At 44.4% G+C, this 24,605-nt stretch overlaps 1 protein-coding gene across 2 annotated transcripts in view; it reads right to left on the reverse strand.

The window, feature by feature from the left end:
• Positions 1–24,605, reverse strand: part of luzp1 (leucine zipper protein 1) — a 54,228-nt gene that overhangs the window by 19,103 nt on the left and 10,520 nt on the right. For both annotated transcript variants that reach the window (XM_071903429.2, XM_071903430.2), the window contains exons 2-3: positions 17,177–17,237; positions 161–573 (exon numbers count right to left, since the gene is read on the reverse strand). In XM_071903429.2, the coding sequence (XP_071759530.1) occupies positions 161–292 (132 nt within the window). In that variant the 5' untranslated portion in view covers positions 293–573; positions 17,177–17,237. The remainder of the gene's footprint in view (positions 1–160; positions 574–17,176; positions 17,238–24,605) is intronic.

The following is a 24,605-nucleotide window of genomic DNA, read 5'->3' on the forward strand; positions in this document are numbered from 1 at the left end:
TCTCAAATTCAACCTCAATCCACTCAAGCGCTTCTGACACGCACACACATATGTATGTGTGCATGCAGACACACACACACACACAAACACACACACACATGCAGATGTCATAACAGTTGCATAAGCATCATTAAATTGTATACATGCTACAAGTACTGACCTGCAGGTCGAGCAGCTCATCCTCAGACTTCTGCAGCTTGTTGGTGGCCTCCTCCAGTTCATCCAGTCTTCGGCCTAGACTCTGCAGCTTGTGCCGCAGGTGGCGATTTGTCATGTCTTTGTGATCAGACATGGCTACACAGTTCTTTGTGTTTTATCTGTCTTATTCGTTTTTTAACCTGGGTGAAGTTATTTGATGACAATGTTTTGGGAGGTCCACATTTGTGTGGCAGTGATAGCAAGTCCTTTGGGTTCTGTTTAAATGATTTATGGAGGCCCAGGTGAGAGGTGTTTTCAGGTGGGGAAATGCTCCTTTCTCTCAGTGATCCCACTTCTCCGTTGTTGTTTTCTCCGGTTGTAGTTTTAAGAGGCTGAGGTTCCCTCAAAGTGGTGTTCAGCAGGAGTATCTGTCATCTGTAGGAGGGAGAGAGGAAACAACAATTTATCATCCCTAACTTGTCAATGACAGCCCTTTGTATTCTCAAAGGAGGAAGCCTCTTAATTTGCTGAGGGATTAGGTGGAAAAATGGCAATGACAATCAAAGAAATCTTAATCTTAACTGCAGTTGTATTGAATAAACTTTGCTGAGGTGTAAAAAGGCCTGAGAGAGAGAGAGAGAGAGAGAGAGAGAGAGAGAGAGAGAGAGAGAGAGAGAGAGAGAGAGAGAGAGAGAGAGAGAGAGAGAGAGAGAGAGAGAGAGAAATTGATTGCACACTGTAGCAGACAAGCACAGTCAGCATATGATTTCACAGTTCCGCCTGATTACTGCGACAGAAACCATAAGAGGGGACTAGAATGGGCCAAACACCAACGCATGTATACACACACAAATATAAACACAAACACACACACACGTACCCACAAACACACACAAAGACCTTGGCAGATCACAAAAAGATAAGAGGCACGATTTAGCACGTACACACTTCAACAAATCACTATCTGGTTACATTTTAGAGCAATGCATTGTGAGTGAGATCAGGAATTAGTCTCTCAGTTGCCAAGACATGAGTTGGCCTTTATTTAGTAAGATCCCCTCATTCATAATACATAATACTCAGATAACAATACGTTATCTGTGGCAAAGGTATCATCATAACAACCAAGCTTGCAATAAGTGGACATAATATGCTTCTCTTTCTGTTTGCCACTCAACCACCATGTATTTCACCTTGCCTTATGTTGTTGAAGGAGATGGGGGGGGGGGGATGTGTATAGGGGGGTTTAGACAGACACACACTCACACACACACACACACACACACACACACACACACACACACACACACACACGCGCGCGCACACCCATTGTCGTCTCCCTGCTGTTGAGTCCACCATCATAACATTGATTCCAGCCCGCCTGCCTGCTTCTGCTGACAGCAGCATATCTCAATGACACCGGCCTCCCTTCACATACCCCCATCCGCACACATACACAGCCTTCACCATGGCAACGACTACATCATAGGCCCGTCACAACACTACACCACTCATGGTCTCTGGGGAAGGCAGTAAGAATGAAACAAAGCTGTTTTACTCCTCCGTGACAGAGAATATTGCGTAGCGACAAATTAATTCTGACATTAGGGCGGAATTTAGTTCCGACATTACAGTAATCCCATAATTGCTACAAATATAAGGCTGTTAATTGCATACTTCCAGTCATGTCACTGAATGTCAACACTGTGTTGTCCCTTAACTTGTTAGACAGTAGAGTTATGTCAGAGGTAGAACATATGTATGTTCCTACAGTCATTACAGCAGCAGAGAAGATGAATGTGCTAGTTCTCATTATGAAGCAAACCTCCACCCCCTGTAGGCCCAGCAGGTCTGTATGATGGGAACACAGATCATTAGCACACACAGAGCCAGGCTGTCAGCATGGTCTCTATAAATCTAACCAGCGCTGCTTTTGTCTCATGCATCATTCAGGTAGTGGGCTTTCCTACTCCTGCTTCTAAATCCTATCCTCCCCCTTACTCCCCCCCTTCTTCTACCAACCTTCCCCCCACTGACCGAGAGGGAATATCGACCTGAGGGTAGGGCATCACATCTGCACACATCATCACTTATCGACCCTCAAGACAACCAGCTACCCCTCCATACCTCCTCCTCTTTCCCCTTGCCTACAATAACATGTTCAAAGATTGCCTTTTCTGCAGCAACAAACCAATACACATAAATAGTACTGTAGTTTGCTGACATTTCTTTTACATTAAATGAACCGTAAAAAGATCAACCAGTGCACTTAATTTACTTATCTTTTCATCTCAGGGACTATGTACGTACATGGTATACTACAAGGTATAACTTGCCATTATGGTTTACTCCGGCATAGCCCCATATACTTTCTATCTTTTCATTTGGTGTAAAAACCCAAACCACTCTACCCACAATTCATTAAAAGTCTTGTTGAACAAGAACCAAGGCAATAAGCGTTGAGAGTCAATATGGTAATGATTATTTCATAAAAAAGCACAATGTGAAATCAAAGTGTTCTGCTGTAGTGTTTTAATTATTCCCTACTTTCATGAGGTCTAGTGGTTTGGTGCTCTTCTTGGGGGGAGGTACATGACTTAAGCAAAATAAAGGCCATGGATTGAAGAGAGAGGGGAAAAAGACAGATGAAAAAAAAAAAATGTTCGAGAGAAAACTGCTTGCCTAGCTGTCCAGTTTGGAGCCAAAACACCTTAGTCAATAAAAACATTTTGTCTTGCATTAGCTTTGCCCAGCTGTTGCTTGTTAAGTGAGGTATATGCCAATTTTTCTCTGTTGTCTTCATAAAGCTGAGGTGATCCAAACTGTCTAACCTGTCCTGACTGATCCTGGTCCAGTGGAGTAAAATGCTTCAAAACATTCAGAGATATCTATATATATATTCAGAATAAGCAGAGAGGGATTACTGGCACAAGGCATTTCAATAACTTCAATTCCATTCTTCATGACAGGTCTTCAAGCTGCACTATGTAGTTCTGGGAAAATGTAACCACTTAAAAGTTAAGAGTAATACCTTTAAACAAAGTGCCTCAAGAGAAAAAGTGAATCCCTGGAACACTGAAGCTGGAAAGTAACTGTTTTGATGTGGCGGCCCTACTGTCCTGACACATTTACACTCTATGAATAACAAAATATCCTTTAAGCTTATTTTGGGATTTCTGAAGAGCTTAGAAATAAGTTATGGGCCACGCGAATGATTATTCTGAATTATTTTTTCTCTCCACAAAACTAGTGTAGCATTTAACGCTCAAAACTCAACAACTCTGAATGCAGCACTGGTTGAGCCTTGTCCTGGTTAGTAATGGCGTTCGCTAGGTCCAGCTACTCCCGTCTTGGCAGCCTGCCTCCCTCTCCCCTCTTTTCTCCCTTTATGTCTTTGCCAGCTCTCTACCTCCCTCCCTCATCCCTCCCTCTGTCTCTCTCAGACACGCACACCAGCATGGCCAAGCGGGCGCTTTTAGGGGGCGGCGGTGCGTGCAAAGCGACTCTGGCAAGGGCCAGCCTCTGCCAAACCAATCAACATACCTGATTCGCTTATCGCCGGGCCGAGGCCTCATTAGCTACATTCAGGACAAGACAGGAGGGAACTGGGAGGGGCGGAGGGCGAGGAGGGGAAAAGGAGTAACGGGAGAGCGGGAGTGAGGAGAGGCGGAAAGGTGGAGGGGAAAGGAGAAGTGTGAGGGAGATGAGAGTTGGAGGAGAGGACAGATGGAGAAAGAGAGGTACATAAGGGAGACAGCAACATACTAATTGCTGTATAGGACGGGGTTGAGGCCATCGGTACCTGGCTTTAGTGTGGTACCATAAAGTCCCTCCAGTAGGGACAGGTACTACATTACATTACATTACTTCATTTATCAGACGCTTTTGTCCAAAGCAACTTACAATTTTGTCAACAGTATAAACCAACTGTATATCACGGTCTTCCTCAGCTAAGCTTTCAATAGGAATGGTATTAGGAAAGGTAGGTAGGTAGGTAGGAAATGTATTAGGAAAGGTAGGTAGGTAGGAAAGGTATTAGGAAAGGTAGGTAGGTAGGAAAGGTATACAATGATATACAAACCAAGACAGAGAAGAGACGCACACAGATAAGCGCTCACAAAGAGTTAATTCCTATATTCCTTTGATTTTCTACACCTGGATATTGGATACTGGAATGAAAGAGGACCTGCTCCACTGCTACTGCTGAGGCCATGCCCAAACACCACACATACACACACACACACACACACACACACACAGCAAGCTGAGCCTACTTGAGTTTGCCAATGTGATCACAGGATTTGTCTTCATAACCATGGCACGAAAGCAAAAGGTGTGGAGCTGTTTGGGCAAGAACAGGTTTGAAAGAGAGGAGAAGGGAGGGAAAGGAGGGAAGGAAGTAGGGCGGGAGGGGGTTGCTGAGGTATTTTGAACTCGGCCCAAATCGAACACAGAGTTTCATTCCCCTGTTCTTTGCTTTGTTTGTCAATTACGGAAAACCTGGAGGGGGGTAGGAACTGAGAGGCAGGGAAACTGACCCCTTTTAACCAGACACATTCCTACTGATGGACTAACCGGGGCAGTGCCAGTCCCTCTGTCTGCCTCGCCCGCTCCTAACCAGGCCACCGACAGGCTCCCTCTCTCTGCAAAGGCCCATTCCTAACCAGGGCATCGCCTGGGTTTTTATGCCCAGGACCCTTATTTATAATAATGGATTATGACCTACAACCGGGATTGGCTGAAAGAGTACATAAAAATAACTCTTCGCATTTGTTTTAGCCTGGTTTGAGCGCCAGATGGATCAGAACAATATTGACAATTCAAGATAAACTGTCAATCACAGAAATGTATACTAGATTGCTTTTCAAACACATTCTTGTGACTGTCTTAACCTTCTGGCACCCATTGTTTTGTCCTGTGTGGCAAACCTCACCCGTGTGGCAACTAGGTAAATTAAAACAAACAATAAAAAAGTATTTACAGATGCTATTTCATCCAAGTCTGACAGCAGCATATCATCCAAACCTCACACAGCTTCTGTACCATAACTCACAGCTCGGTATAAAATAAAAAGGACATAGAAAATAGCTTCAACTGAGCCCTGACTGGCTGCTCAGTACGGCTCTGAATGGCTCTGGCACCTTCCACTTCCTGAAACCTGGACAGGAACTTCCTCACTTGACCTTTCACTCCCTTTTGCACTCCGATTATCGCCTTCGCGAGCAGCAGGGCAGTGAGGCCGATGAGCGGCGGCAAGAGGGCAAGCAGCCAGAGAGAAGGCAGAAAAGCTAGCTCAGGATGAGGATGGGATGAGCCCTGTTTTGTCCACGAGGCTGTGTGGTTGGAGCCTTGAAGATAGGCAAAGATTCACTGTGGGAGTGAAGCAACCCAGGAAGAGCAAGAGTGGGGAGGAGGAGGGAGGAGAAGGAGAGGTAGATTGAGAAACTAGGGTATGAGCAAGCAGAAAGAGAAAGAGACTGAGGCAGGTCAGTGGTGCACGATGGTAAAGTAGCCGACACAGACGCAGAAAAATAAAGATGCACTGGAGAGTCAGACAGTGATACATGCAGAGAAAGAGAGAGGAAGGGAAAGACGGAGAGAGAGAGAGAGAGAGAGAGAGAGAGAGAGAGAGAGAGAGAGAGAGAGAGAGAGAGAGAGAGAGAGAGAGAGAGAGAGAGAGAGAGAGAGAGAGAGAACAAGCGGGGCTACATTGTGTCTTGGGCCAACAATACCAAAAGGGTTTGGAAGTAAAAGAGGTCCACTCTTCTCTCTCCCTCTCTCTCCTCTCTCTCTTCTTCTCTCTCTCTCTCTCTCTCTCTCTCACACACACACACACACACACACACACACCAAGGTTACAATCATACACCATATCATTAGGGCTTTAGCCACTCTCTTCCTGCCTGCCTGTTGCCTTCAGTACATTCTGTTCTCTCCATGAAAGAGAGAGGGAAGGAAAGAAAAATGAAGAGAAGAGAAAAAAATCCCCTCTTTCTTGCACTTGACGTTACGTTGGAACGTGTGGCTTGAAGTTCTTCTAGCTCATAAATGGTAGTTAATACAGGGCCCGAGTCCAATGACAATGCCTCAACCACATCTTCATGTCGTGGGTTATTGCCAGTTTGCGTATATGCATGTGTGACAAAGACAGAGTGTGTGTGTGTGTGTGTGTGTGTGTGTGTGAGGATACAGGACTGCAGTGGATGGATGCTGGCGCAGCACTGGAAGCCACAAGATGGTGGAGACCTGATGCTTGGCCTGCATTTTTCCCTTTTTCCAAGAAAGAGAAAACCGGCATCCCATAATGTTCGGTTTGTCGTTTCCTGTGCTGTCATGTAACTTTTTTCTCCGTTTCTTTCACCCTTTCTGTTTTGCGCCGCTTCTGGAAAAATTATAAAGAAACGAAGGGCAGCGTTGCATTTCAGCAGAAAAATGGCTGAAGGACGACGGGGCCGGCCGCTTGTTCATAAAAACACAAATTGGAATAGGATGGGAATACCTACTCTCCTTGCATTTCTCCTTATGATGTTAGCAGAAATGACCACTTACAGTATAAGTAATGAAATGTGGTGAAATAGTGGGTAAACAAAATGTCGTCTCTGGTAGAAAAATAGATTTGTTTATGGGAGAGGACATGGAAGTTGACCGCAATACCGCTATAACGACAAAGCAGATGTCTCCTTTTCAGGGCAGCATCACTCCGTTACAATATTCCTGAGAGGCTTTTTATTTTTTTCCTTTTCCCTCCCTCTTTTATTGTTATTTTTTCTCCTCGATTCCAGCATTGATTCCATCCCCTCAAAAATAGACTGAGTACAAGGTAAACATTGTGGGGAAATGATACCGTGACATACGCAGTCAACTGATACATCACACTTTTGCTCCGTTCCTCTTGGGGTCTTCCCCCCAAGGCCTGGCGGCAGATAACTGGAAACGCTAAGCACAGCCTTTCAGCTCCATCTCGGTTTGGATTTCCAGTCATTTGGAAATGGTCGGAATACATTTTACTCAGAAGGCCAAGCGGCTCTCTTGGTCTCGAATCGTCTCGGTGCAACAAAACCAAAACAAGAGAGGGAGAGAAAGAAGAGAAGAGCAAGCCAGATGTAAGGATAGGTGGGGCTTACTGCATCAGGGCGGCACAGACAGTTCCTTGTGAGCTGTCAATCAGAGAACACTAAATATACCAACAATAACTTTCTAACATTTATGCTTCTCACTGTATCGTCTTATCTTGCAAACCCCACCCATCTTGTACTCCGAGCAGGTTAGAACAAACCCTATAAATTATTTGCAAATCCCATTTGATCCTGGTCTGGCATATACAGCAGTGAGCCTGACAGACAGGCTGGCAGACGCCAAACAGCCGGATTATCTCCAGGTTGTAATGATGATTATGCATGAAAACTTCACTAGTCCTTCCCGTCCTCCACCCCTCTCTTCTTATTTCTGTCTTTGTCAATCCAACTTTCTTGTCAGCTATTCTTTACCCGCACAGCCCGCTTCTCTTCTGCATCACGTCAAAAATAACAATGTCTTCAAATTGAATATCACAAAAAAATACTTTATTCAACGTTAGAGGTAGCGATAAAGTCTGTAGTGAGGTTAAGGTTTGGCTTAGGGTGAAATTTAGCCTTATGATCAACTTTTGTAAAAATTGTGGCTGGTTTTGGATTTGAGGCTTGGCCAGAAAGCAACAATCCTCTCTCCGGCCTTAGCCCAGTAACCCAGAGCCTTTTCTGGGTCTCCCCTCCCCTCTCCTCCCCTCCCCTGTGTGTCTACATCCAGAGTCTTGTTACTAGGGCTTAAAACCAGCCTCTGTCAGATAGCACGATGAGGAGACGAGAGCGGGAGATGGGGGGGTGAGAAATGAGAGAGAAAGGTGGCAGGGAGAGTGAGAGAGACAGGCTGGCAGAGAAAGAGAGAAAAGCTGTCCTGTCAGCTCTCATGCAAGGGGGATGATGGTTCTAACACACACACACACACACACACACACACACATATACAATTTTTGGCCCTCTCTATTTATGACCCGATTGAGGACATGACTTTCAACGGGCTGAATCACACTCAAAGCCCTCTGAGCCGTCCCGCTCTGTTCCTGATCCTGGCAGCAGAACAGCAAATTAGAGCATGTTCTTCATCAGAAAACAGCACTGCACACAGGATTACATGCACCAGTCACTGTTGCTGCGACAGAGAAGCAGAGCAGGGGGAAAAAAGAAAGATATTAGATGCTCTATTTAAAACAGCAGGACCCGAAAATACAAGCCAGTCAGTTGCTAGCGAGTCCTCAGGCCTCAGCAGATCTGGATTTGAAACTAGTCAGCTCTGTTAGAGACACGGAATATCACACAATGCAGTAAAGATGTGATGATTTATTGATCCCTGCAGGAAAATTGGGTTCAGTGTCTTGCTCAAGGAGACTTTAGCAGGACGGATGCTCAATCAACATGAGGGCTTCAATCTGGATTCTCCAGTTGAAGGACGGTCTGCCTACACATTACACCACACCACCCTGCTGCCACCAGCACCCTACCAGTGGCTCAGTGATAAGCACTCACCCTAAATCATAGCACAAGAAAGAGTTACACCATTTCCAGTGCATTTGGTCATTATTGGCCCGGCAGATAACACATCTGATGTGTCCTTGGAGCCGTTACGGCTCAACAGATGGATGGTGTTGAATCTCTGCCCCTCTCTCAACTCGCCTCCTGCTGAGAACAAATTTGCACGATCCGTACACAGGCACAAGGCACTTTATTTTGCCTTTAGGGGAATTCTGTTGGTCAAGGGCAATGAAAACAGACAGATATACAGATAATACACAGCACTCACACTCATTCATCAAATTTCACCCAAACACTCATCGTTGGACACTCCGCACACTATACCCGACATGCAAGGATGCACATACACACACACATATACACATCAACCCGACTCATGGCTTGTATTAAATACGAACAACATTTGAAATATGGTAACACTAGGGAGGGAGGGAAGAGGGAGGAGGAGATGAAAGGAAATGATGAATGACGGGGGATTCAAGCCAATTCCATCACAGCAGAGTGTGAGGTATTAACACGCTGGGTAACAGCAGTGCTGGTTATCCTTCTAGTGATCTTGTCAAGGACGGCAGTTCTCACACCTTTTGACTCACAGAATTGCAAATTATGACACCAAACGATGATTGCACTTTCATTTTCAGGTGATTTCAATTGACAAATTCTTGGAAGAGGCCAGGAATCTGCAAATATTCAATATTTCACAAGATTAAATCATTTATCGCAAATATTAAAGAGATGATAATATATTATCTTGTCCCACAGGTTGGCAACAACAGCTCTAGCCCATTTATTTCAGACAGTGTTCATTCCTTTGCTCCTCGGACAGACAGTGTGAAACAACAATGGCCGCCAGTCCAGCTCAGGCCTCTTAGCCCAAACCTAAATATTTGTCCCTTTGCAGGACCATGACTGGAGTGTCCGCTCGCTCACTGCCCTCCTTCAAAACTATTTACTACTGAAAACAAAAACTATTGAAAATAAACGCAACAAATGTGAGCATGCAAGTTCTGATGCACACACACACACACACACACACACTGGAGAGTAGGTTCTCCTTGCCATCCTATAAACACAGATACACACACAATGAGATGTGTAAGGTATTATTTGAAGATATAGATCTTAATACTTATTGATATAGATGCGTGGATGTGTGTATGGACACTTGAATATGAGCTTCAGACAAACAACAACACAGTTCATGTTTGGCAATACCCTCGTTTTTGATGTAAACACATAAATCTATGTCCTATGTGACCTGCCATCGAGCTTCTGTGAAATATTTCCCAACTCTACTCTGGCATGTTCTCAGCCTGCTGCTCTCTGGGGTTTGAGGTCAGAGGTCACTGACACTGTAAGCATGTACAAACACCCACATCACTGGGTCAAACAGGAGTTAGGCCTAGATAAAGAGATCAGATTGTGGCGTTTCATGCTGCAGCTAATCCAGGCCGAACTGAGCTGAACTGCCTCACTCTGGCTAGAATCACGTTGAGATTTTTGTTGCTGAAAACTGTGATTGTGATATGAATTCTTTTTTTACCAATAAAACGTGGGAGAGAGAATTAGATGCCACTGATTAGGGACCCGGTCAGTTTGAATAATGTGAAAGATTTTCTCTGACATGCAACTTGTTTTGTTGGCTAGGGATTCTGCACAGCAAGGATTTGATCAGACAGGAACACGGAAAGCTGGAAAAAAAAAAAGCAGTAAACCAGTCAGCCCCAATTAGAAATGAATGGAAATCATGTGTCCATAAAGACCTCAAATTATGAGAAAACCCAGAAAAATGAAATCAATGTAAAAACGATTCATTTAGGCACGTAATGTGGGAAAATAGACAGACACATTGATGATACAGTAGATGAGATGAATGTGTCAGTATAATACATGATGGTCTACCAGTAGGACTTCTTTAAGCTTACCATTGGATAGCCACCGCAAAGGCATTTTTTCATATATTTACATTTCTTTTAATCATATTATGGAAGCCTTGGTGTGTATGAAGTGTGTGTTTATCTGAGTGAGTGTGTGTATATGTTTGTACATCTGTTTGTATATGGGTGTATTTATGTGTCTCTGCATGTGTGTTGTGTTTGTGTAAATACTTGTATGTCAGGGTGTCTGTGGGTGCCAGAAAGACAAATTTAAGACGTTTTGAGACCTTTTTAATGTTACCTGGAATAGAATTGAAGGCCAATTTAAAAAACAAATTAAAGAAACAAAGCTGGCATAACCAGCCTATTTCTGATTGGACACAGCTAATGAAAGTTCTTAAACTATATAGGAAAAAGGACAATGGGAAATTAATTGTTAGGCTAATTGTGATTAGTAAAGCAGGGACTATGGAAAAAAAACATGTTTTGCATATTGTACTATTATGTTCTGTATTAATCAAAGAGTGAACACACAGCACAAAGAAACCTGTCACTGCATGGTGAAAAAAACCAAGACCTCTAATAACTGGATTTAAGGCATTTTAATAGTTTTTAGAGCCTTAAATTAAGACTTTTTCAGACTATTTAAGGACCCACAGGCACTCTAGTATGTGTTTGTCTGTGGATTTATGCATGAATTTGTGCTTGTGTGTGTGCGCGTGTGTGTGTGTGTGTTCTACTGTATGTCTCCACTATCTTGTGGGGTGAAACCATGGGAAGCCCCTGTTGTGAAAGGACAGAGAGGAAGAAGGAAGAAGGTCTGGCAGGAGTCACTGTTAGTCACATCACATCCAACAGCCGTGTGACATCCCGCACTACGACAGCCGCACTACAACGTTAATATGAGCCAAGCAGCCTTGGGGCAATCAGAGAGAGAGAGAGCACACACACTTACACAACAGGCCCACTGTCTAGAACAGGAACAACAATAACACAAAACCTAGAAAGACTAGTGAGGCAAGGAAGGAGGATATGCTCATTCAAAACATTGATCAGTGATATGAATGGCAGGGCAATGAAAAAGAGAAAAAGGTAAATGTGGAATAGAACCATAAAAGGGAACATTAATGCAGCGTGATAAGCTTTTTTTACTCCGTTTTCAAACATTATTTTTAAGATATTTCTGCGTTATTGCATATCACACAGTGGAGAGTGAGAGGAAAGATGGGAGAGAGCGAGGATGGATGAAATGCGACGAAAGTCACGAGCCGGATTCGAACCCATCGCAAATGTAGCCAAGCTTTTTTTTCCCCCTTTTATTTTTCTAAAACAGTCACCTACACTTGCACTATCTCTCCTCGTTATCCTCTCGACTTGCAGACTGGGTGAGCCATGTTTCTGCAAAGTTTTGGTAGTATTGGTGGCCTAGTGCTCAGAGAAACCTAAATGCTAAATTTAACAAGCGGTCATTTCAAGGCATATTAGTGAGGGGATGATAATGTAATGTGAACAAAGTGAACGCTGTAGTGAAATCCTCTTGTAACTCTCCCCCTCCACAGGGAGGTCAAAGGTCAGGGTCAGCTACAGAACAGCAACCCTGGAGCTGGTAGGGATTCGGTGTTTTGCTCAAGGACACTTCAGCACGGTCTCTCTAACCACAAACTGAATTTCTCAACCCCTAAAAAAAAAAACAAAAGCCAGCAACAAAAATGTACAAAACTTCTTGAATGAATCCAGCTGAAGAGAAACAGAAGTTCCCCATCTTTGGCTGCGGCCCGTTAACAGTGTTAGCTGTCAGGACCGACACTCGCTGCCTATTTAAAACTCCTCTTCACAGCTGTTCAAACACTCTCAGGTATCAGCAGACGTCAGCTGAAATGCTTACATGACCCAATGAGTCAATGAGTGTACACAGATATGTGGAGTTGCGTGTGTGTGTGTGTGTGCAGCGATGACCCGCTCGGGGGGGAATGTGTGTGTGTCACCATTTAACACTGATAAGTGAACATGACAACATCACGACATGATGACACTTGTTAGAGTCAACACTTGGTAACTATGAAGGACGATTAACAGCTGATAAGACCCGTAACTCTGCATGTGTGTGTATGTGTGTGTGAGTCGTGTGATTAAGTATGAGTCAGGCAGAGAAAGAATGAGAAAGACAGACAGAGAGAGAGAGAGAGAGAGAGAGAGAGAGAGAGAGAGAGAGAGAGAGAGAGAGAGAGAGAGAGAGAGAGAGAGAGAGAGAGAGAGAGAGAGAGAGAGCAAGAGGATGAGAGGCAGAGAGAGAAGAAATGCTAAATACTTCTTTCACCCTTTCATTCTCTCACTTTCCTTAGAAGGACCACATAATTTCTGCCCACCAATTCAGTAAACAATAATTGACTAGAAAACCTTCATACTCAATCCTGACTTCAGACTAGGTTCACACACTATTACAACATTAAGAAAAGATCGATGTAGTGCTTAGTTTATACTCTGACGGTAACGGTCTCAGAGTCGCACAGAGGGTCCAGAGAGGCCTGCAGACGCACCGTGCACAACTAGAAAAACTTAACTATGCACCAAGCGCCGCAGACGCCACAGATATGTTAATTGACTTGTCAGAGTAGCGAGGCAACATTTCCGGTGAAAACACTACCTCATGTCCCTTCTGGCGCTATATACAACTCATCCAAGATGGACCAATTTAAATGAAATGTTAGCGGAGCAAGTTTGCCAGTGCCGGCATCTCTATGACACATCTTCCAGCTATTACAAAAAAAATGTAACCATGAATTCCTGGCAGGAAATCACCAAAGCTCTGCAATCCAATACTGAAGAATACACCAGTAAGTGGAAAAACCTTGTTTAGCTAGCTAAACAAAAGCAGAACATGCTCCGCACTAAGGCGCACAAATAGACCCAATACTAAACAGTGAATGACATGCGAGAACTGTAAATCAAGCACAAGTCTGCTGCTAAAAAGGCATTTACATGTCTCATAACATAAAAGTCCATGAACTATGATAATCTCATTTAAAAAATATGACACCTACAACTTCAAAATGACTGTCGGCATTAAAGTTAATCTCACCATTGATGAAATTACTAACACTGACTAAGGAACTTAGAAATAGTATAATTTTAGATTATATAACTGACATAGTGAACAATGAACAACAGGTAACTCTGATTTTTTCATTTTATTTCATTTTTTTATAAGTGTTTTTTGCCACTACTGAAAGGCCAGCAGTTGCATGTTTTGGCCACATCTGTCACTTCCCGTCTCCTTGAAGACCTGCAGCCAAGGTCAAGGACTAGAGAACCACCTCATTACTATTCATTCTCTTCTTTCCTCACGTTCTCCATCTCTCTCATCCTCCTCATCAGTCTCTGTCACTCTGATCCCCCCTTTCACGTGACCTCCACCTCTCAATATCATCACCCCCCCCCCCCCCCCCCCCCCATTTCTGCTGCCCCGTTCCTTCTGTTTCCCTTCCCTTATCCTCTGCCCTTATACTCCCCCCCTCCCCTTCCTTTATCCTTCCCTCCCCCAGTAACCCAGAAAGGAGATGAGAGCTGATCAGTGAAGTCTCCAGCGATGATGGATTGGGCATTTTACCAGCCTGGTCTCCTGATGCTTAACAACCGCCTACACACACGCACACACACACACACACACACACACAGAAACATGCACACAGTCAGTTCAGAGACACTTCAAAAGCTCTTAACATACAGCCCTTCACCCTCTGCCTGGCTGCTTGAGATCCCACTCATTCACCGCTTTCCCATCCGAGCGGAGTGTGTGGGAGTGCATGCACACTCGCTCTCACACACACACACACACACACACACACACACACACACACACACACACAGAGCTTGGTCGGCAGAGCTTGGCAGTGCCTCATCAGACTGAGCCTTGGCATTAGCTGCCTGCTGCGGCTGAACGGAGAACTCAGTGGCTCTCTCAAGAGGAAGAAGAGAGAGAGAGAGAGAGAGAGAGAGAGAGAGAGAGAGAGAGAGAGAGAGAGAGAGAGACAGACACAGGAGAGATGGGAGCAGAAGGGCTTAAATGTAGAGAATGCTCAGAGCGAAATGTGAGTAATAATGTGAGGTGGGAGAAAAAGACTGAGAGAAAGACTGACAGAAAGGAAGAGAGAGCGAGAGAGAGAGAGAGCGAGAGAGAGAGACAGAGAGAGAGAGAGAGAGATATGAGGGGAGTGACTCCACAGAATGCAGTGCAGGTATCTGCCAGAGTGGATTACTGCAGCAGGAATGCAGCACTAGCTGGAGGATGGAGGGAGGGAGGGAGGGAAAGAGAGATGTAGAAGGAGAAAAAATGATGTTGTATATTAGAGGAGAGATAGGGGCTGCAGGGTGACCTGGTGGTTACTGGGACTGTCCTGTGACTGTAAGGTCACACGTTCCCTGTTTGATCCTCCATAAGAGTCTCTGGTAATTGCATAAAGTGTAAATATAGAACAAGGCAAGGAAAAGGTTTTAGAGGGAAAAATGTAGCATCAATGGGGGGAATAGGTTGTGTATGTGACTATTGATGCTGAGCTACCTGCTGCTTCCCACCTACATTCTACATCAGGCACACAGTGAGCTCACATGCACATTAATATCTGGACATATCGGGCTCTAATAAGAAAAATGTCTGGTTTGCTACTCTCTATCGCCAATTGATATAGTACAGTCGTGATTCAATCTATACCCAGTTCATGAAAGCTTTCACATTGGCTGTTATAAATACTCTGTGTTGAGTACATATTTCCTGGGAAAAGTCCTCTGGCACATGGGAAGTGATGCGTTTTATGTTTCCAGCAGCAGTAAAAGTGACTTTTTTGGAATAAATAGTAGAAGAACTGTTAGCATGAGCAGTGATAGCCACCATGGCTGAACAGACAAAGAAAAGAGCGCCACCTAGATAAACTCAAACTTCATCAATAGAAAATCCAAGGGAAAAAAAACACTGTACTGGACACACTGTTTGATTGCAAAGAGATCTCTGGGAAGTGCAGTGCAAAAACACCACAGCAATGACCAAAAAAACTCCCCCCAAAAAAGATTGTAGATTACTACTTAAAATATTCTATTTTTGAATTGGCATATGTGCAGTAAATGACATTCCTTTCAAAAGAATCCGGATGAACTCATATCCTGATTATGAGAAACCTAAATATGACAGTTAGGACATGCTTTTAGTAGCAGGACACTGAGATGAGTAGCACCACATCCTGCTTTATTGTCCGTTTTGATCTGGTCTTTGTGAGTTCCGGATTAGTGAATCGGACTATTAGGACGAACTTGAACACCATATCCTGAATATCACCTTAACCAGGATGTGAACTAGTATCCGGAATACTGAATGCGTGTAGAAGCGCTCACAGAAGAACATGCCTTGGCCACGTATTGACCTTAAATGGTTGTGAGAACAGACAGCTGAGTAGACTTGACCTCTAGACAGACAGTGACACATCTACTGTCTCTACTGCTGCTGACTAACCTGGCCTGATAACACACACACACACACACACACACACCAGCTGACTGGGACATCCCTGAGAGTAGTGTGTACGTGTGTGCGTGTACAAATATGTATGCATACGGAATTGAATGGGAGTTTCAGGGTGTGCTGACCTATATGATACAGTGTGTGTGTGTGTGTGTGTGTGTGTGTGTGTGTGTGTGTGTGTGTGTGTGTGCCACTCCTGTGTGACCTCAGGGTACAGGGAAGGAAGCGCGGCGCCGGCTTTAGTGCCCAACAGGAAACAGACTCACAAAGAGCAGAGGAGGGGAGGAGGGGAGGAGGGGAGAGGAAGAGCAAAAGGAGGAGGAGGGGGAGAGGAAGGGAAGAAAAGGCGGGCAATGATGGAGAGGAGGAGAGAGGAAGAAGAAGAGGGAGAGGGAGAGAGGTGGAGGAGTGGAGGAAGAGGAAGCGAAGGGAGGCTTGGAATGCAGAACACTTCCAATGCTCTGAATCGATTTCCTCCGACAGGGTGGCCTAATGCACATGCACACACACACACACACACACACACACACACACACGCGCTCAAAAATAGCAATAGCAAGGTATGTGCGGGTTTCAGAAAGCCAAATGTAAGACTTTTCAAGACCTTTTTAATGCTACCTGGATTTGGATTTAAGACCAATTTAAAAACCAAAAATAAAGAAACAAAGGTGGCAAAACTGGCTCATTTCTGATTGAACACAGCTAATGAAAGATCTGAAACTATAAATGGGAAGTATAAGAAAAAGGACAACAGGAAATTAACTGTTAGGCTACGGGACATGATGTCCAACTGTGAGAAACAGGACAACAGGAAATATATTAATTGTTAAAGGTCATAAAGTCCAGTTGTGTTGAGTAAAGCAAATACGATGCATATTGTACAAACCCATCACTGCATGGTGAAATACATAAGGTCTCTAACGACTGGATTTAAGACATTTTAATATTTTTTAAGGCCTTTTAAGAGTTTTCCAGACTTTTTAAGGACCTGCAGACACCCTGAATAAGTATAGCCCCAAGAACCACAGAATGATATAAACTACAAAACAGGTTTTATAACAGAAGTACAGGAAGACATAACTTACTTTTTATGGGCGCATCCTCTTGTGAGTGGCACCTTAAGCTTCTCTTCCCAAAGTCTCCATCCTGTGGTAAAGCACACACACACACACACACAAACACAAACACAAACAGGGCATGAGGTTAGTAATAGTGGACTCACGGTCATCATAATATCAAGACACACACTCATGCCATCTTTTCACCATTGTTATGCTTGGCAGTTGGCACGGCCCATGCCCGCGGCCAGGCCGACAATGCCGTCACTGTAGGGGAGAGGCATTCACAGTCAAGCTAACAGGCTGAGAATGAGCTAACTGCTCAGATATGGGACGCATTCTGAGGCTTCGCAATGGGCTCATGCATGAGCAGACAAGCAGTTTTGGCTGCGACAACAGAAGGCCCTATTCAGTTCTATCTGGCTAAGGCTCTGGGGAGGCATCTACACACCCACACACACACACACACACACACACACACACCATTATCATAATCATCATCATCACAGCCGCTCTCATCTGCCTCAAAACATGTGCATGGACACACACACACCAATACACACACACACACACACACACACAAAGAGCAATCCAGACTTGGAGCATTCCATTACAGTAGCATTCCATATGTTTGGTTAAGCACAGAGAATCCAGATTTAAGACTGGAGTCTGGACTGAATTTACAGGATGAGAGAGGGAAATGGAGGGAGGGAGAGCAATGAGGAGGGGTGGAGTGTGTGTGTGTGTGTGTGTGTGTGTGTGTGTGTGTGTGTGTGTGTGTGTGTGTGTGTGTGTGGGTGGCGGGGTTGAAGGAGAAAGGGAACATTCCTGTGAACTATAAGCAGCAACAGGAAGCCCAGGTATAGAGCTGTACATCAGGACTGTTGGAGAGAGAAAGATGGGGTGAAAAACCAAATTTACACAAAAGTCTGAAATGAAAAACTGTCTATTTCCAGGTCACCTACAGGTCACTCTTATCAGTTTGATTTACAGTGAGTGAGCAGGGAAGGTTTGTGTCTTGCTCACACGGAGACTTCGGCCACGTGCATGGCTACTGATGGACACAGATAATAGACTATTACGTGGGTCGGACCGGTGACCTTTTGGTTGCAGGACAGTCTCTCTAACTGCTCTCTCTCTCCATCTCTAACCCTTTCTCACATCCCCTCCTCTTGTTCCTACACATCTATCCTTGCACCCTCTCAGGAAGGACAGAGCCTAGCTGCTGTGTGCTTAGCTGCATCATGTTAGATTCATGAGGGCAGCAGGACAACATAAACACAGGCCGATTCTGCTGAATCATCTCACATGCTCCGAATACAAAACAAAGCTGATATGCCTATTGGTCTTACTGAGTTTTTACATTGTCATAAACCTAAAGTATAATACTGTTGAGTAGGTGGAGTTGGCAGCTTTCCCCGGGTGTCTAAGTACCCGAAACGGAGCCACTTATTTTGATTAAAAATATGTTATTTTCCAAATCCAGTCCGACACATTCTTAGAGATCCTTCCAAAAGACGCCAAACACCCTAGCGACCAGTGACCACATGTTTGTGCGTGTGTTTGTATGTGTTGTCGGGGGAGGGGGGGGGGGGGGGGGGGGTTATTCACTCAGACAGTTAGCTTCAACCAGTACAGTACAACCGAATGAAACTGAAAACAGCTGTGTCTCTCTCTCTCTCTCTCTCCCTCTCATCCCTCCGTCCCCTGCTTCCTCTCTCTGTAATTTCCCTCATGCACATGGCTTGTCAAGTCGGGGATTCATCGTTACTCGGCAGAATAAACCGACACGGTGAGGTGGCACTTCCTACCTTCCCACGGGTCTGTCTCCATCACTGACCGACCCGCTGTCAACTCAGGATGTGACATTTCTGACACATTGCACCCACGCACACAGAACTTATGCATTTCCATCTTACTCAGTATAGCTACCTCATGCTGTTTCTTTTCAATACTGGACTCAATTGTATAAAGTTGTAGAATGCTTTTTGCATTTATGTACAGTGATATGTATACAGTGGTCCGCTGTCTATCGTGTTAAGGGTTTAGAGCGAAAGGGGTGTAAGCGGCCTTTTCCTACTTTTACAGAGATAACGATTCAAAAAATGTCTATTCTATAAAAAGCTACTAAATGCAGTTACACCCGTTTTGCATCAAATTTAATGTAGGGTTGTCACTTTAGTCTTTTTAATTTTCCCCTTTATTTTGACTTTGCTTATGGTTACAAATGTGTCGTTTTAACCATCAGAGCTCAAACAGAGCTAATGATGTGCAATACAAATTTTTGGCTACAACACGCCCCTTTCACACCAAACCCTCTGTACTCTCAGCATTTGCACTGTACAAAATGTGAGGCCATGCTGTCCCTGTACCATCTGCGTCAGTCGATGTTAATGATGTGTTGATGTGTATCTCACCAATAAAATTTCCTGTACATTTATTGTGCTTGAATTAGATGAATCTGATTCTGAATAACACATGTTCAGTCAATGTGTTGCTATTAATCATATGTTGAGTTGAAGAGCAACACAATATGCCTTCCCCGAAACCCGATGCACTGCTGTGTTGGAAATGACTTTTGAACAGTGCAGAAATCCCTGTTAAGGGGCCGGCCTCCCTTTTCATTCTATATAAACATTTTACCGTGTAATGTTTGTCTTTGAGTACGCCTCTATCGCACATATAATGGAAGGGTGCTGATAAGGTATCAGAATGTACGTTTTTGAGCACTTAGGCTTACACTCTCCAAACACAGACACACACATACACACATACACCCCTGCACATACATAAACACACACACATACAGTCTCTTTTTGGCGCAGTGCCTTGAGGGAGATGTTTTACCCTAACATTGGCCTAACTGGTACCAACAGCACAAAGAAAGGCTACAACTTTGAAACACATACATCTTTTTCAGTAATTCTAAATTTAAGTGAAGAGTTTATATCATCATATACCTTAATATAGTCATTTTTTAACTGCCAACCGTCCATAGTTACACTCAGATGTAAGTGGCTGCAAGGACGACATTATATAAACTAATGCTCCTGTGGAGGAGTAACTCTGTATGTGTCCATTAATCAGTCTGAATAGAAATGTTTCACAGCAAAATGGATGCATTCAAACAGAGCGGGGGGGAAAAGAAGAGTGTCAGAAGAAAGAGAGAGAGGGAACCATGTTGAGTAAAACAAGAGGGGAAACGAGGGAGAACGAAAGAAGGGGGAAGAGAGAGATCATGTTCAATTTCCTCGACTGGGGAACATTTCAAGGCCTGAAACTCCATCCTGGGTTCCTCTAGCCAGGCGGGCCTCGTTTGCATGGGAGCCCATTTCCTGTGAGTGATTAGCAGAAGGGATAGTGTGTGTGTGTGTGTGTGTGAGCTGGGGGTTGCAGTTCAGAGAGGTCTGGGGTTGTTTTGTCTGCTAGGGGAGGAAAGGAATGCCCAAATCAAACACAGTGAACAGGATGCCTAGAGAGAGAGAGAGAGAGAGAGCAGATATACAGAGAGGAGGAAGATAGAGAATGACAGAGAGCATAGATCCAGAAAGAGGTAGACAGAAGGAGCGAACAAAAGAGGGAGGGAGGGAGGGAGAACACCAGAGAAGAATAGAGCAAGGGATTGATTTTTCATTTGCTGCCACTTAAGACTGTGAACAGCATTCCTTAAGCTGGTATTTGCATTCCAGCAAAAAAAGGCAAGGTGGAGTAAGAATGTTGTCTGCACACTGACGAGCTGTCAGATGAAAAACCATCCAACTCTTCAACTTCACCTCCACCCCACACAACCTGTTCTGATATCTAATGTCTTACAGCCCGCTGGTCCTCCCTGTTCCACTGATGCTTTTGCTTACCAACTGTTGTACTATACATTCATCATTCATTTATACAACAACAGTAATATGACAGCTATCGAGGTTATCGATGTTGCGGAACACGTTTGGCAGTTTCCCTTTACAATACATCTGCTTTTCAAGACAAAGCACACCAACGTAGGAATCTGGGGGCATGGAGAGCAGGCAAAACCTAGCAAAATAACACCTGTAAAGTCTTTCAAAGGCCCAATCCATAAGCCAAAGGGAAACAAGCGGAAACCTGAAACATGGGATTTGGAAACATTTTTAACATTCTTAATTGATTCTGAATTAACTGATTGAGTGCTCCCGATATATGGACAATATCATGACTTAAACACGACTTCTGGAAACTATTCCGAATGTTGTTTGTTCTTGTAATAGGTCAACATTTTCAATTATGATGGAATGATAAAGTAATAAAATGCTACTTTATTGACCCCCATAGCATATTTATTTTTGCTTGCCCCCTTCACCCCACCACCACCACCTTTCTGACATGGGGAGGCCATCCTGCTGCCTTATTTTTCATCCGCATCTCCTAATCCCCAAGAATCTGTTTAAACACACAGTATATGTCTATAAAATAACAACACTGGTCCTCTCTTTTTCCCTGGTAGTTCCAAAGTTCAGTTTCCAAACACTTCCTTGTGTTGTGTGCGAGGCGAACCCTGCCCATGCAGGAGGCAGCCATTCCTTGACTGGCAGAGCAGAATTGATAGGCAGCTATTGTTTCCTTTTAAGGTCAATTGTGTCTCGAATGCTTGGCATGGCTGGGACTGCAGATGCAGCTGGCTGGCAGGAGAGATAAAACACTAATTTAACTGCATTCTTTTCCATAGTCCACGGCGAGCGAGAGAGAGAGAGAGAGAGAGAGAGAGAGAGAGAGAGAGAAAGGGCAAGAAGGTGAAAGAGAGAGAGACAGAGAGATGGGGTGAGAGAATGAGTAAGAGAAAAGAAAAAGGGAAAACAGAAAACAAAGGTGACGGGAGAGAGAGAGAGAGAGAGAGAGAGAGAGAGAGAGAGAGAGAGAGAGAGAGAGAGAGAGAGAGAGAGAGAGAGAGAGAGAGAGAGAGAGAGAGAGAGAGAGAGAGATTATTACTAAAGGGAGAAATCGTGGAGGGTAAAGACTACAGAGCGTTGGTCCAAGTGGGTGGGCGAGAGTCACTCTTGGCCACGGGCATCGAGCGACTGCTGTACCCTTGTTTGACCAGGCAGCCAAAACACACCACCACATCTGGTAGGTCTGTTTGTCAAAGCCACAAGGGGAGTAGACACACACACACACACACACACACACACACAGACTGAGACCCTAGCTTCTCACAAAGGGACCAACTGAGGACTCTAAAGCAGGTGATGAGGTGCGGCACGCTGTGTAAATCTGTGTACATGTAGTAGTCCGAGCTGTCACGTTGAGTGGCTCTCAACGTGGGGTCCGGGGACCACCAGGGGTCCTTGAGGGGGTTCAAGGGGGTCCCCAACAAATTGATGAAGTGTTAAACTTCACCATTACTTAATTTACAAGAATTAGAGAATGTAGAAGAATGACTATTTTGATCATAGTTTCACTGTTATCTCTCTACCTACAATACAGACAGTCATTGAATTCTGGACAAAATCATATCTAACAATAAAAATACTGTCAGATTTGGGTCTGAGAAACAAAATCTCATCACATGGGGGTCTGTGGCCCTAATGCGTAATAAATTAGGCGTCCTTGATATGAAAAAGGTTGAGAATCACTGATGTAAAGCCATGAGCAGGCATTGTTGGGGTGCAGTGGTACGGAGAGACACAGGTTTGATTCCCGTCGGCCATGGCTCCTGTCGAAGAGTCTTTGAGCAAGATACTGAACCCACTCACCACGAGTTGCTCCGAATAAGATCGTCGGCCAAATGCCTAAAATGTAATGTCTAAAATGTTCTGCACAAGGGGGAAGGAGAGGGAGGGAGCCCGGGACGGCCAGACCGGCTTAGCTTAACAAATAAACCCAGACGCAGGGAGAAAGAGAGGGAGACGGCTGAAGGTTGGATCATAAAATATGCCTGGTATTCCACAATGTTCCACAGTGCACAAATGAGCCACTCAGGGACTTGGGAGTGTTATGGGATTCCTGTGGGGCTCCTGTGTCTGAATACACACACACACACACATACACACATACACACATGCACACCTCAGCTGAGGGTGAGCCAGACATTCCATGCCATAGCAGAAGGAAGTGTCTTATCCTATGATGGGTCCACGCTGACCAATAAAACAATCACAACCGACACACTAAATTACCCTTAATTGAATCATGGAAAAAATGTGAAGAACTATCTTGTTTACTATAAATATCAAACTTTGGTTCAATGGGGCCTCTTGCAAAACAAGCACTAACATTTGGTCAACTGTTAGTTGACTTTGCCATAAAGTGAGGCTATTATGGGCACCGAGAACGAAGAGGAAGGAAGAGGGGGGTGAAGAAGCGGAGGACAGATGGAGGGGACCACCAGAGAGGCGCAGATGACTCGCCCATGGTTTCTGTCTGTGAGTCGCTCTGTGTGTGTGTCTGCTCGCTTCAGTCCAAGCAAATGGGAGAGTGTGTATGGAGGCTCAGCAATAGTTTAGGTGTATAGTTAATATATGGAGATGTATATAGAGATGTTCCAATGACTCAATTTCAAGCTTCACATTAAATTCAATGCCTGCCTGCCACTGCCAGCCTAAAGGAATTTTCCAATAAAGCACTACTAATACTTTTACTACGACTTCAACCACTTCTACTACAAATACTACATCAACTACTACTACTACTACATCTGCCACTCTTACTACTACTTCTACAACAACGATATCTGCTACTTCTACTGCTACCACTACCACTACTACTACTACTACTGCAACATTAGACTACACAACACTACACTTGAGTATGAAAGGGTTTCAAGCATTTAAATTCTCTATTCAGCTATAAGCTGCGGTTTAGCAATCCAGTCTATTTTTACGGCCTAATTTTGCTCGCGTTTAGCTGCTACGCTTCGTCTGGTTGGGACGGCTAGCATGAGAAGGCGCTCCAAAAGCAACGTTAGCGTGGGGGGAAAGCCAAGCCAACCCTCTCGTTACAACGGCTGCCCTTTACAAAAAGGCAGCGCTGATGGATCTCGGAGATCCCCTCCAATATAAAACCAAAGCAGAGAGGGAGAAAAGAGGGAGAGGAGGGGAAAAGAGAAGGCTGAAAATAGCCTGGCTGTCGGGGTCTGCATGCATCAGCACCACAATGATGAAAGCTCCTATAACCAGACATGCTAATACACGGATGGATGGACGAACAGAGGGAGGGATGCCTACGGGAAAGGAGAAAAACATCTCACCAGTTTAGCTAGACACAGGGAGGGGAGGGGGGTGAAGACAGGGGAACAGACAGAAAACAGAGTGAGAAAAAGTTGGGAAAGTTATAAAAAAAAAAGGTAAAAAACATCAAAGATAAGTTGTGCCGAGATGATTGTTTATTAGATTTACTGAACCCTTGTATTGTCTGTAAAGTAAATGAGTAAAGGTACGGAAAACATAAAGTCAGCAAGTAGTGGGAGCAGAGAGGACAGAACAGCCGAGGA

This window comes from Centroberyx gerrardi, chromosome 17, assembly GCF_048128805.1.
Source record: "Centroberyx gerrardi isolate f3 chromosome 17, fCenGer3.hap1.cur.20231027, whole genome shotgun sequence".
NCBI lineage: Eukaryota > Metazoa > Chordata > Actinopteri > Beryciformes > Berycidae > Centroberyx > Centroberyx gerrardi.